This window comes from Onychostruthus taczanowskii, unplaced genomic scaffold, assembly GCF_017590055.1.
Source record: "Onychostruthus taczanowskii isolate IOZ18803 unplaced genomic scaffold, ASM1759005v1 scaffold2, whole genome shotgun sequence".
NCBI classification, from domain to species: domain Eukaryota; kingdom Metazoa; phylum Chordata; class Aves; order Passeriformes; family Passeridae; genus Onychostruthus; species Onychostruthus taczanowskii.
The window spans coordinates 26,368,030-26,381,613 of record NW_024499239.1 but is presented as its reverse complement, the minus strand read 5'-3'; the positions used below and the strand labels follow the sequence as shown (position 1 = coordinate 26,381,613).

The following is a 13,584-nucleotide window of genomic DNA, read 5'->3' as shown; positions in this document are numbered from 1 at the left end:
ATTTGACTTGATACTGAGTTTTGACACACGTCCTACTCTAATTTTCTTCATGAATCCTTCTGGCAACATAAAAATTTTTAGTTGTAGTTGGAGTTTGCCTCTCCCATCAGATAGAGTTTGGACTTCATCTTACTGCAGACATTTTATCTTGTTGAATATTAGGTTTAAATCAGACATACAAAATTCTATTTCCTGTTAATCATCCAAGAACTCAGAGCAAATTCCATGGGGCAGAATGGTTTTGAAGTTGTGAATGCGGTTGTGCCAAGTTTGCTTCAGGTAGTGTTGGAATTGTGATGGCCATTAGACAATGCTGCTCTTTGTCCGTGACATTCTACCCTTGGCATCATCCTCCAGACATTCCTTCTGTATAGGATGAGGAGGATTTGGAAGAAAAATATTACAAGTCACCATGGCAGAAGACTCATTCCCTTGTTTCTCAGTTGTGGGTTGATGTAGAAAGTGTTTCTTCCTCTACATTCAACTTAGCAAAGAAAACGTGTGGTATAAACAACCCATCTACAAAACTCCTTTAGCTTTATTCACTGAGGATTTCTTCCTTGTTCTGTAGAGTTTTTCCAGATATTTTGGCATGCAGATTATTGTGAAATACTTTAATTCAGCAGCAGACTCTGAAAGTTCTGAGACAGTGCTGTAGCATGAAAAAGACTGCTAAAGCAATTGAATTTTAAAAATTCAGTGCTGTATAGGATTGCTTGTCCTTACAGAGGTTCTGGTGAGTGGTAAGAGTTGTATTGATTTGGCATCTTTTTTCTCCTGTGAAATGGCAGATAATGAGTAGAAAAAGAAAATTAAATGTTTCTGAGAGAATTTTTTGTTATGGGTCAAAATAATTTCCCTCATTAAATTCTGATGAATGCAACAAGATATTAATTAAATGTTAAATACTGAGGAAATAACCTATGTTATATTTGGTAACTAGATGAATTATTGTTGGGTTTTTTTCATAGCAATTATTTATTGGAGAAATAATTTATTCACTGTAAATGCATTTGTTGAATTGAAAAAAATTATATCTATCAAAAATTAAAAAAGTATTTTCCATCTTTGGAACCTGCAGGCTGGAGAGACACTAGCAATAATTATTTTCCAGAAAAATAATTAGGCAATTAGGTAATTAGTTAGGTAATCAGGTATTTCCAATTGTCTTTTTGTCATTTCACCATTTCAGTTGCTAAAATATGAGCTTTCCCATTAAGGGTTCTTCTCAAAGCAAATGAATTAGGATATAACTTTGTCATTTGTCCTTTTGCTTCTAAAATGCTAAAATATTTACTTGGAATAAGTAAAGCAAAGGTAGAAATGGACTTCTGTTATGCCTGTTTACCTTTTACTGGGAATGTCAGTTCTGGGAGTATTTTTATTTGCTTCTGCTTTTGCAAATTAGCATACAGCAGTTGGTAATGTGTTTTAAAATGACTGCAGTCCATAGAAGACAGAAGATATCCACAGTTATTGCTGTATTTTTGTGCTTTCTGCTGTCCTTGGATGTGGCAGCCTTTGTTTAATACAACCAAATGGGCTTGGGAATCCCCAGGGTTTCTTACCTGTAATTGAAAAAATGCAGATGAGGGTGGTTATTCAGTGAATTGGGCACCTATAAAACACAACTATCCCCAGAATGAATTAAATATTCATCATGTATAAAGGAGTAAGTTAATTGCAGTCAAATGTGAAAACAAATAGCTAGGAAAGGACAAGTGCAATACAATTTTCTCTGTGTAGCTACAGATCCATTTTTAACATTATTGTGACCACGTTACATTCCAGATAAAGACTTTTTTTGAGAGAGAGAGAGAGAGATTTTCAAGTATTTAGGATAGTTTTCTCCAAATGGACTGTAGCTAGCAAGAGCCCTGTGAGATTTTGAAGTGACTGACTCAAACAGACCCTCAGCAGTGCTGATAAAGAGCAGATGTCTCCTTCCAAAGGGAAGGGAGCATCTGAATAGCAAACAGACCATTCTTGCATTGGCTCTCTCTAACAGGGCCATGTTTTATGCATGAAATGTGCCACAGAAACCTAAGACGGGATTTTATAAATAAGATCTTTTTCTGGCATACCTCTTGTAGGTATGGATTTACTGTTAAGCACAGCTGAGAGGAAAATGTTCTGTTGCATAAGAATGCAATCTGAGAAATCCATATTCCTGATTTACCATCCAGGTTCATAATTGCATAATTGTAGCCTTATTTTCTCTGGAGACTGTTGATTGACCTTTGGGGTGGGATAAGAGCAACTGTACCTTGTCCAGGAAAGTGTGAACTTCCTTTGGAAAGGAGGAGAAGCAAGGAATTCACCCAGAATTCACAGAAATGCTTAAGGCTTGGCAGTCACCTGCTAAAGGTGTACAAATCAAATCTTAGCCAAGAGCATTTGAGGAACTACAGGTCATGTAGAATAAATTATACTTCTCCTCCCAATCTGTACAAAGTAAACCAGACCAAACTCTATTTATCAATAGCTCCTCATACTAATTTTTTGTTTCCCTGCCTGTCAAGGTCAGTAGGGGCTGTTATCAGCTAAGCTGCCTTCCTGCATAACTGATGCCCAGACTCCCTGAATTGATGTGCACTAAAAATGTCCACTAGTTAATACATATTAAGCAAAACCATCCAATATTGATTTCACAATTTCAAGAAATAGAATCAATCTTTCATGAGTTCTTGTGATTAATTAATATAGCTGCTAAATAAATAATTTCAGGTAATTAATAACTAAAATGACCTGCTTTGCCTCTCGGCCTTTAAGTTTTGTTTTATCTTTGTCTCACATGGGGAACTTGAAATATAATCAGCTTTGTTACCATGTACTTGCTGATTTCAGTCAGTGAAAACTCTTTTTAGTCATTCACTTGAAAGTGGGAAAAAACAGAGCTGGCTGAGTCTTTCCCATAAAAGATGGTTTTTGTTCCTGAGTTCCTCTAAGTTCTTTCCCAGTTCCTCAGTATTGTTCTTGCATTGAGAAGAGGACTCAGTATCCCATGACTGTGGACAGACAATAAACTGAATATGATAATTGAACCTATTTAATCAGTCTCCTCCTCTTTGTGCACTCGGGGTGATTGCCTGGGATCCTGCAGAGAATAAAGTTCCTTATTGTGTAATTAGGTATCATCTGCTGTAGATCTGGCCAGAATTGAATCTACATTTGTGGGTTTTAGCAGCTAATTAGATATCAATCACTTACCCTCTGCATGACTTGACACTTTCCCAATTGTTATCTGCAAATTTCATCAAATAAGTGACTTTCTTTCCAAGCTTTTAGAAGAAATATTAATATTGTGAAACCTCCAAATGGTTTCTCCAAGACCCCACTGCGAAATTCACTGTTGAGCACTGTTGGTTTTTGGGTTTTTTTGGTGTGTGTGTATATATACTTCTGGAAGCAGCTGCTGGAGAATCTGGAATCCTTCTGTGTATGTGTCTTGTTAGTTTTATGTCAACTGAGTTTTTAATCAAGCTGTCATGTATTACTAAGCAAAAGACCTTTCAAAGATCCAATTATACCCACAGCTTTATTTTAAGCAATTCAGAGTTTAATCATACCAAAATATGATGTAGGTTACTTTGAAAATATTTTAACCCACACAACTCTTTGTTTACCACGAACTGCATTTCTTTCCTCTATTTATGGAGTCTGCCACAGACATTGCATCATTTAATTTGGAAGTGCTGTCAGCTGAGCTGGCCTGTAATTTCACAGGTCATTTTATTTTCATTGCTCAAATATTTAGAGACTAGAAACTATCTGTCTAAAAGACAATTGTTTTGATGTCTTCACCCACTTTTCAAGGTTTATTGAAGTCAGCAGTAATAATATAGAACATTCTTAAGCAAGCACCTCTTTTAAAACTACCTATTGTGTATCCTTACTCACTCGAAATACAGACTGATTTTTTTCCCTCAATTTTCCTTATTTTTTATGGATATTTATTATTATAAATATGAAGACATCTCTGGAAGTTAGATTTTATCCTTTCTAAAACATAAATTATAATTCTTCCCCATTACAGCAGTGTGACAATGCAGGGAGAACATCTCTTTTCATTGCTTTACTGTTGAGGACAAAAGTTTCCAGCTTTATTCCCTCCCATTTCTTCAGCTGTTTTGTTATTGCAATTGCTGGTTATTTTACTTAGATTATGTGTAAAAGAAGCAAGAAATCTTGATTATCTCTTGATTCTGGAAAATTCTGCAAATAGTGCAGGAAAATTTCAGGACAGCTGATAAGCACCTCAAAAACTCCTCAAAACCTGAAGGATCTTCTCTAGGGGGAAGAAAACCCTGGAATTATATTCTTGGCACATCTTTTCCAACCTGAATTATTCTAAGTGACCAAGTCCAGTGCAGTTATTCTTAGTGAATTTTGAATTTTCCTCAGCATTCACTGAATTTCGTGAGACAGTCACCTAAGTTTATCTTTTATGGTTAAGAGAGGGTTTTGTTGTTTTTTTTCCTAAAAGCAGGCAAACACATTTTTAAAGATGTCTAAGCAGCAGAACACCATTACTTCGTGCAGCAAGCCAAAGGCTCTGTTGGCTGTTAGGACCAAAATCCATCATTATATCTATAATTCTGTGGGTATTGCAGGGAGTAAAGGTTGCCTTCTGTACTGTGAAGTAATTTTCCTAGCGGTGCTTTTATTTGAGATATTAATTTTCCTTTTTAGGATATTTTTATTATTAACATAACATTTGGAAAAGTGCACAGGTTTCTGTGCCCAGATTTTGTAAGGAGTTAACACACTCAGGGCTTGATTCACTGCTGCCTCGTTCCAGCTTTGTGCCAGTGAGGCAAAGCACAGCTTAAACCTGGAGCAACACAGTGCTGTGGGAAGATCTAAATGTTAATTGGGATGATGTTCATTCAGTTTACTTCTTCTTTGCTGAGCCATAATACAAGCAAGGAGCTGGAGGCTGTAAGAAAATCATGGGAAGTGCTTAGGTGGCCAAATTGGATGCATGGAATGACCACCAGCAGATTCTGGAGAACACTCACAGCCTGTGGTGGGGTTTTATGTCTCTTTTCTGGTTCCAAGACTTGGAAGTGTATTACAAGATAAGTGGATGTTTGGGTTAAAGACTGAGTATGTGCATCTCAAAATGTGATTATTAATGGTGAAAACTGGGAGCTCTTATCTACTCTAACAGCATGTTGAAACTGAAGAGAGTTAAAATGGCATCAAAATACAAAACTTGGTTTCCTAAAAGGTGTCATTGCAGCCTGCATCTGATTGTGAATTCCAAGATTCTGCATGACTACAATCCATGAAATTGCTGATTGCTGTGTTCAGAGGTGTAGATCGAACTCTGTATGGGTTTAAACATCTAATTTTTGTGCCCCCTCATTTTAAAATGCTTCACTTTAATTATTCTGTTTCTTAATATATGTAAAACAGCTTTTTGTGGTGGAAAATATGAAGCTGTTGGAAACCTTCAGCAAAGAGAATTCATTCAGGAATGTGCAATAGAGGCTCAATCCAGTCAGTTTATCCACACTGATTATGAAGTAAACACTATTTGATGGTATCACTTTATATTCAATATCAATCCACCAGTGTTTCAAAAAGAATCATTTAACAATGAATAATGCTTGATTGTAGATCTCTATAGTAAATTAGAATATCCTAATTTAATAGAGTGTGATCTGTTATTTGCCAACAAACATACAGATTGCCTTATAAATCATGCAGCAGTGTGGTTATAGAATAACACTAGACTGGATTATATTTCATTACTCCCTATTGAGCAGTCATGTTTCTGCCATGTAATGTAATTTTCCATCTTTTAACTTCATTTCTTTTACTAACAGAAATACAAATTAGTCCCAAGGAAAAATATTTACTAGGGGCAGGCAATTAACTGTGCATTTCAGGGAATGGCACCACATACGTGAATGTCATTAAAATGTTTTTTTTTTTTTGGTTTTCACCTCACTGTGTGTAGCTGTTTATGTATTTCATGAACCATAATGAGTTTAAGGCCAGAGCAGAGGAAATAAAACACCCCAGGTAAGTATAGATTAATGTGGTTTCAAATACAGGATTTCTGTTATGTTTATTTTTGTTCACATCAGTCACTGACCCTTCAGAAGGAGATTTCTCCTGAACTCTTTTGTTAATGATGCAGAATGCTTGAGGTGAAGTATGGTGTGGCTTTTGTTATTGCCTCACAACTGTTTGTCCTGCTTACCTTGCTTAGCATTTATGTTACACAGCCATGTGCTCCCAAAATAGGGAGCAGGAAAAGTTTGGAGTGACACAGGCCATTTGTACTAATTAAAAATAGCTAAAAACTTACTGAGCATGTGGGATGGAATCAAAGAGGTAAAATAATACTACATCCCATATCATTCCTACAGTCTGGGAAAGACATAAGTAATTGAAGCAGCTTCTGTGGTATATCTGAAAGGCTTTATCACAAAAAAATGTATATCCCACTCGAGTACTTTAGGAAACGGATAATTGAACATCATTAGTAGTAGCCTGCCTTGCTACAGTCCTTAGGAGCATATTTTTAGAATTTATTACTTTCAGAATATCCACGTGGATCTGGCGAGTACCTGATTCACATCGTGGGACACTGAGGCATTGCCTTGGAAGTCCCCATTATATGTTTAAAATCCTTTTGAAAATTTTGGCCAGGGCTGTGTACTTCACTTCAGTATGATGGAAGCTTGCTGACTGGAAGTCCCAGTCTTTTGAAGCTCAGAAGTCCTTGAGAGCTCTTACATCCTGAGGACACCCAGGAACCTCAGGCAGGTTTGTGCATGGGAGAAGCACAAAGGTACAAAAAGCTTGGTAACCACAAAGTAACATTCCTTGAGACCAGGAGTAACTCACACATTACAGGAGCTGCCAAAACCTGCAGTTAACTGTCTCATCTTTTCATTTCTGTAGGGGTTTCAGAAGCTCCTTTCATCTTTTCAGATGGGATTCTTTAACAAGCTCAGTGCTGGCCTCACACTGTTCCTGTAGACATCACTGGGGGTGTTATCCTGGGCTAACAGGAATAATTAGAACAAACTGGAACACTTGGGAAAAATCCCTGTTGACCTGTTTTGCAGTTGACGTGTAACGGTAAATTTTTAAAAGTTTAAGTGAGAAGTAAAAGGTTTTTTGTGAGAAAACAGAAAACTTCTTCAACTGTAGAAAAAGAATCAACAACCAAAAAAAGCCCCACAAACAGACAAACAAAGAACAACCCCAGACAACACTGATTTCCTTTATCTTACTGAAAAAAAATTAATGTGAGGTACCACAGTTTTACCTTTCCTGTTCAGTACATGATGTTGCCAGTGCTGGATACTCCAGGGTGCCCTGAGGAAGAGGATTTGTTCTATCTTTAATGAGATCTGGGAGGATCCAGGCTCCAGTCAGGAAATGGCCCAGTGATCCAGCCATGGAATGACCTTGCTGTATATTGTTTTGGAGTAACCTTGCTATATTTCATTTTGTTTTCTCTTTGTAGCTGGACAGTGCCACTTCTCTCATCCAGGCAGCTAAAAACCTGATGAACGCTGTGGTCCTTACAGTGAAAGCATCATATGTGGCTTCTACTAAATATCAGAAGGTCTATGGCACTGCTGCAGTGAACTCCCCAGTTGTCTCTTGGAAGATGAAGGCCCCCGAGAAGAAACCTCTAGTAAAGAGAGAAAAACCAGAAGAATATCAGACAAGAGTGAGGAGAGGGTCCCAGAAGAAACATATTTCCCCTGTACAGGCCTTAAGTGAATTTAAAGCTATGGATTCATTCTAAACCACTGAGCTTTACCAGGAGGGTTTTTTATTCTTTTTTGTATGCGTACCTGCCGACTTGTGTGCGTCTGGCATGGGGTGGGGGGGACAAAGTGACAATTTGCATGCGACCTGAGACTCTATTCCAGTAAATAACTCTCTGCAGTGCCCAAAATTCAGGGCATTGCCTTCTGATGTTAAGTGGACTTAACTCCAAGCTTCCTTTTTAAGCTAAACTATAGCATTAAATTGGCCAAAGAATTTGCGTCACGGGGGTATACATGTGGAATAAATGATAAATTCAAGTCTAAACCCCGAAATTTTTATGCATGCAAGAAACATTAGGTTGGCAGGTATATTAAGTGAAAAATTAAAAAAAAAAAAGGAATTGTAATGGTAGACCATAAAGCTTGTATTGCTTCTGTTGCAGTGCAAAAATGTACTAGCCAATATGCTTCAATGTGTGGCCCAATAATTAAATGATATAACTTTTAAGTCATCTTCATTATAGTATGTGAATTTTTAAAACAGATTCAAACTAATTCATCTTAAAAATGCTTCTTTTGAACCAGATTTCGTTCTTTATATTCTAGTATTGTTATGACTGCTCACGTTTCAATTAATCCCATTAATATGACCAGAGGTTTACTTTTGCCAATTGAATTCCTTATGGTGGAGTATGAAGCACAATATGGTGATTGACATTGCCTTTTATATTATGATTATTATTCTGATTATTATTATTATTATCTTAGTAATAGAAGACCTGGTGGTGGAATGTTTAGAGACACGGAAACTGACAGTGTGAGAATTTAGAGGCAAATATGTAGGTGTAGCTTGGATTACAGGTATCTGACATACCATTGTAACCACTAATTAAATAAACTCATTTAACCTTGGAATCCTCAATCTGGCTCGTCTCCTTTAATGCACGGGTATCTCCTGAATCACAGTTGATTACAGAGTCACTAATTCTGTCTTGTGATTCCTTTTTGTTCTTAATTTTTGTGATATTTTTCATTTTTTAATAGGCAAAATATGCCAAACATGGTCAGTGGGTCAAAACCAAAGTTTAAATCTGGTAGATTTAACCCTCAATACATATGAGACATGTGTCCTGTGGGATGAAATTATTTGTTTAAATACAACACCTCAGAACAATCATAAAGATAATTCAATTTATTCACTTGTAAGGTTGGCACTTCACAACCTTGGAATCACCTATTGTACCAATGTCACAGACCTGAACAAAGTCCACTACACAAATATCTACTTTTATTCCCTTTTGACACTAACAGTTACTTAATTACAGAGCCTGTATTATCACCATCAAAAAGTCTGAGTGTATATATTAAAGAAAAGAATGGATATCTATTAATTTTCCTTATAATTAGATAGTATCAAGTTAAGGGAACATTCATGGCCTTACAGGGGATTTGAAACACTGTGATAAACACTGAGTTACAGCAGTAGTGACAAGTGTAGCCCTTGCAGAGTTTTTGAGAGATGTTTGGATGTTGTCTCAGATACGCTGATTATTCCTCAGAATAGCAAAGCACCAAATTTTGTTCTATTGCCCTCCTACACAGTCTATGTAAAGAAATGTACTCTCAGAGGTCTTTTAGGAAATTACTATTTCTGCTTTCTTTAGTTGTACTGTGTAATAAAAGCAGTTCCCCAATCAGAGCTGGAGAGTGTAGACATGACCAAAATATATGAGATGTGGGGAAGTGCTTGCAGAGCTTTCCCTATAAAGCCCTGGAGTCTGACAAAGACTGACATTGCTTGTGATAACAATTAACCCCCTAAAAGCAATTGGAATCTTTACAGATGAGATTACAGAGACAAAAGACAGATACAGAATCTAAAGACAAAAATAGCAAATAATAGACAGGTAAAAATGTCCTGCATGCTGCATGAAAAAGGAAAATAGGCAATTTACCATGAAGAAAAGTAATAGCTCTTCTTCAGAAGTGTTTTCCTCTAAAACTCTGATGGATTAGCTTGATGGTTGCTTTAAAACTATGTTGTTGCTCTAAAAGGCATCTCAAATTTGGAAAAGTTTAGAGGAAAGCATGGAGTCTAAAGGAACCTGTGAACATGTGGACTCTCCAGTGCTGGGGCCTCCATGGATACAATCACAGTGAAAGGAGTCTGGGACCAGTCACTCACTCAGAATAGTGACTGTGTCTGTGAAATGCTCCAGGAAAATCAGAGTCAGTAAGGAAAGAATCCAGAGTGATTTTGAGCAGCTTAGTCCATGGCCATTAGAGTCCTACTTTTGGATGGATTGTTTGCCTTTTGTCCATCTATGCTCTAAATATCTTTATGATCACACAAAAAAACATAGTGTTGATAAATGATAGAGTAATGCACATGAAAAAATGAGCCAGGAACCAACCAGGATGTGCCAGCTCAGTGCCCAGCTCATGCAGTAAAGCCAACAGGATGAGGACAGGTTTGATAGAGGGAAATATTGGGTGCCTGTGTTCGAATTGTTCCTGCAGTCTTCATCCACTCCTCTGAAAAAAGGGATGGGAAAGTACATGGAAACATGAGAAGCATTACAAAATCTGGAATTGCTGTCATGCAAGGAGAGTCTAAATCAGGTAAGGAACCAACAGCGTTAAACTATATGATCTTTAAGGTCCCTTCCAACCCAAACCATTCTGTGATTCTATGAATCTAAATAAGCAAAAAGTAACCACTGGTTAAAAAAGAACTCAAAAATCCAGTGTTAGAAAATGAACTGTCAAACAGCAAGTTCAATATTTTGAAAAAAAAATTCTTTTTTTCTTAAAATAAGTAAATTGTGAAATTCATTATCACAATGTCACAGTTACCACAATGATAATTCTGCTAACTGCACCAATCAAGAATTCATCCCACAGACTTTCCATCTTGAAATCTTGCAAATCTTACAGATCTAGAAGAATTTTGAGTGTAGCATGAAGGGTAGACATAAAAAAATAATGTGGATTTCGGAAATGTTCTCTAGAGATATTTCTCCATTGAAAAAAGGGAACTCCACACCTTTGCTCAGAAATCTGCAGCTCTTCTTCATGATATCACCTTGGATCTCAACCAAAATATGTGTGTATCACATCTTCCTGTGTACATAAAACCTGGAAAATGGTCAAGTTGTACCTGAAATGCAAGAAAATATATTTATATATTTCTTAATGACAGAACTTAGTTATTTTTAAATAATTTGCTTCCAGTTGATAAATATACAGCAAATGACAGTTTTGAAGATCAACATGAAGGTCAGAGAGGCCTCCCTGAGCTGGGGACAGTTTCTAGTGTGGATTTAAATTCTGTGGTCACTCTTTTTGTTATTCATATGCCAGGCATTGTATTTTCTCTGTGAGAATTAGACACCCGAGTTACCAAAGTCAGTCAGAAATGTCTGTAGCTTTTCATCTGTGGCCATAAGAAGAAGGCTAGAGAAAATTTTTTGCTTTCCATTTTGATAAACTTCCTATTTGATAATCTTCCCATTTGAATAAACCACAAGAAAAATGACCATGAAGGTATTTCAATTTATAATACTCATCTTCAGCAAGGAAACAGTTCCTGAATTAAGAAGTCAGAGAACACAGAAAGCCTATACATAACTTTCAAAATAATTTTCTTAGGTTGTTTTTTTCTTTTCCCTTACTTGTTTATTTATTAAAATGAGAATCTGAAAGTGAAGAGTTAACATAGCTAAATGTGTATTTTAGATCAAGGAGCTACTGAGTAAGTCATTACTACAAAGGAATAGAGGTCTGAGGTGTAGCAAAATAACTTAGTCTTTTACTCAGACATAGCACTTTTTAATCCTTAATTCCCACTGATCTCAAGCTCATTATTAAACTCACACCAGAGTTGAAGGACTTGTCTCCATATGAAGGATAGTTTTCATATGTTTAAAGCTGAACAAATACTTTGACAATAAGGGAGAGGGGTTTAAAGCATCTGCAGAGATTCACTTTGATCCAGTAATTTCCTGCTACTCTGCCCTCAGAGTGTGAAATGCTGATCTCTAGTTCAGTTCTTCCACACCTTAGGAAGAGGTGGACCATGGTGTGAAAACCAGAAGGAAACAGTCCCATGAAAACAAAAATACTGTGTGGGTATTTTAATATCTGGTGCTTTGTTCTGTATCTCAAAGACAGCTGGCCAAAGCAAGGTTCTTGTGTCCCTCTGAAACTTGATTTTAATACAGAGGATGGATATTTATAGACTTAAAATGACATGTCTGCATATAAAAAATGCAATTTTCAGTTGAATTTTCAAGCAAAAAATTAGTAGGTGTGGATTTTTTTTTTTTAAATGAGCCCCATGGTATGAATCTGAATTAAAGGCTTGTAATGGAAATAAGTCAATGTACCTCCTTTCACTCATTTTATAAATACACTCTGTTGTTTTTATAAACAACCCCTCAGACCAGACTGGGCTGTTCATTTAATTTGTCAGATGATGAATATGTGTGTGGAGAAGGGAGGAAGCTGGAAGAGACAAAAAAGGATAAAGTTTATTGGTTGAAACTTCACCAGGAGTTTACCCAGAAAGGAAAGGTCAGGTCTGAAGCTGTCTCCAAGGGCAGGCACATTATCCCACATCATCCCAGCAGGAATTCAGGCACCTTTTTGGAAGCTGAGCAAGCCCTGATTTTGCTGCTGAGCTGCACCTGCAGAGATCAGGAATAACCAAGATTTTTTCCTGTTTCTCACTGAATGACCAAGTGCATCCTCAAGCAAGGGTTCACACATTTCTCCTGCTTTAGATATTTTTCCCTTTATGACTCAGTTAACACCAAGTTATGGAGAACTTGACAGCTTGATAAAAGCTGTGGGAGGTAGAAATGTATTTTCGTGCTCTAGTTATACCTTTAAAGGAATAAATATTTAATTACATGAGGAATGTTTCCTCCTTTTGATAATGTTAGGTGAGGTGTCATAGGTGAGTAGCTGTTACCCAATCTTATCTTCCCCCTTTGGGCAAAATTTCAAAGTTCCAGTGTTGTTTGGTAAGTCCTGAATAATAATGGGCTTGAAAGGAGTGGAATCACTGCAGAATGTGAAATGTTTATACTTACCTGCTTTATCCCAGCTCACTAAAAATTAAACACAAGGAAGAAGGAGAGATAAAGCAGTGTTTCCAAAGCCTCCTAGAATATTCAGAGGTAATGACTCTGCTAGAAGGATGTGTTTGATCTATTCTTTTCTTTTCCTGAATTATTTCATGCAGAAATTATTTTTTTTTTAAAAAGGTTCTTTGGCCTGCATCTTGAGGAGGTCATATTAAATTATCTTTATGGCTCTGTTTCCTCACTGAACCATAGAATTGGATGCTAGCAGAAGGATAAATGAAAACAAAAATCCACCTTTAAATCTTAATCTCTCATAACCTATTTGAATATTTTTCTATAACCGTGGCTGTTTTTAATTATGTGTACTCTAGGTGTGCCTGCACAAAAATTTTCAGGATCCAGAGAAATGGCCAAAAATCTGACAAGCAGAAATCTTCTCCCCAGGAAGAAGTTGTTGAATTTATTTAGCTGGAATATTGCACAAAAGTCACACAAGACCTTTGGATGGGATGTACTGAGTTTTTTCAGATCTCTGCAGATCCCCATGCCTGAATTTATATAGATGTGTGTGTGTGTGTATGTGTATTTATGTATATATTCATACATATTGGGCCAAGGCAGACACTGAGGAGCTGAAGCATGTCCAGACAAGGGAAGGGAGCTGGGGAAGGGTCTGGAGCCCCAGGAGGAGCTGAGGGGGCTGGGAAGGGGCTCAGCCTGGAGAAAAGGAGGCTCAGGGGGGACCTTGT

At 37.0% G+C, this 13,584-nt stretch overlaps 1 protein-coding gene across 1 annotated transcript in view; it reads left to right on the top strand.

The window, feature by feature from the left end:
• The window catches only part of CTNNA2 (catenin alpha 2), a 363,424-nt gene extending 354,764 nt beyond the window's left edge, over window positions 1–8,660 (top strand). Inside the window, exon 16 of the mRNA XM_041402631.1 lies at window positions 7,493–8,660. Coding sequence (XP_041258565.1) covers window positions 7,493–7,780 — 288 coding nt within the window. The 3' untranslated portion in view covers window positions 7,781–8,660. The remainder of the gene's footprint in view (window positions 1–7,492) is intronic.
• The last annotated feature ends 4,924 nt before the right edge of the window (window positions 8,661–13,584 follow it).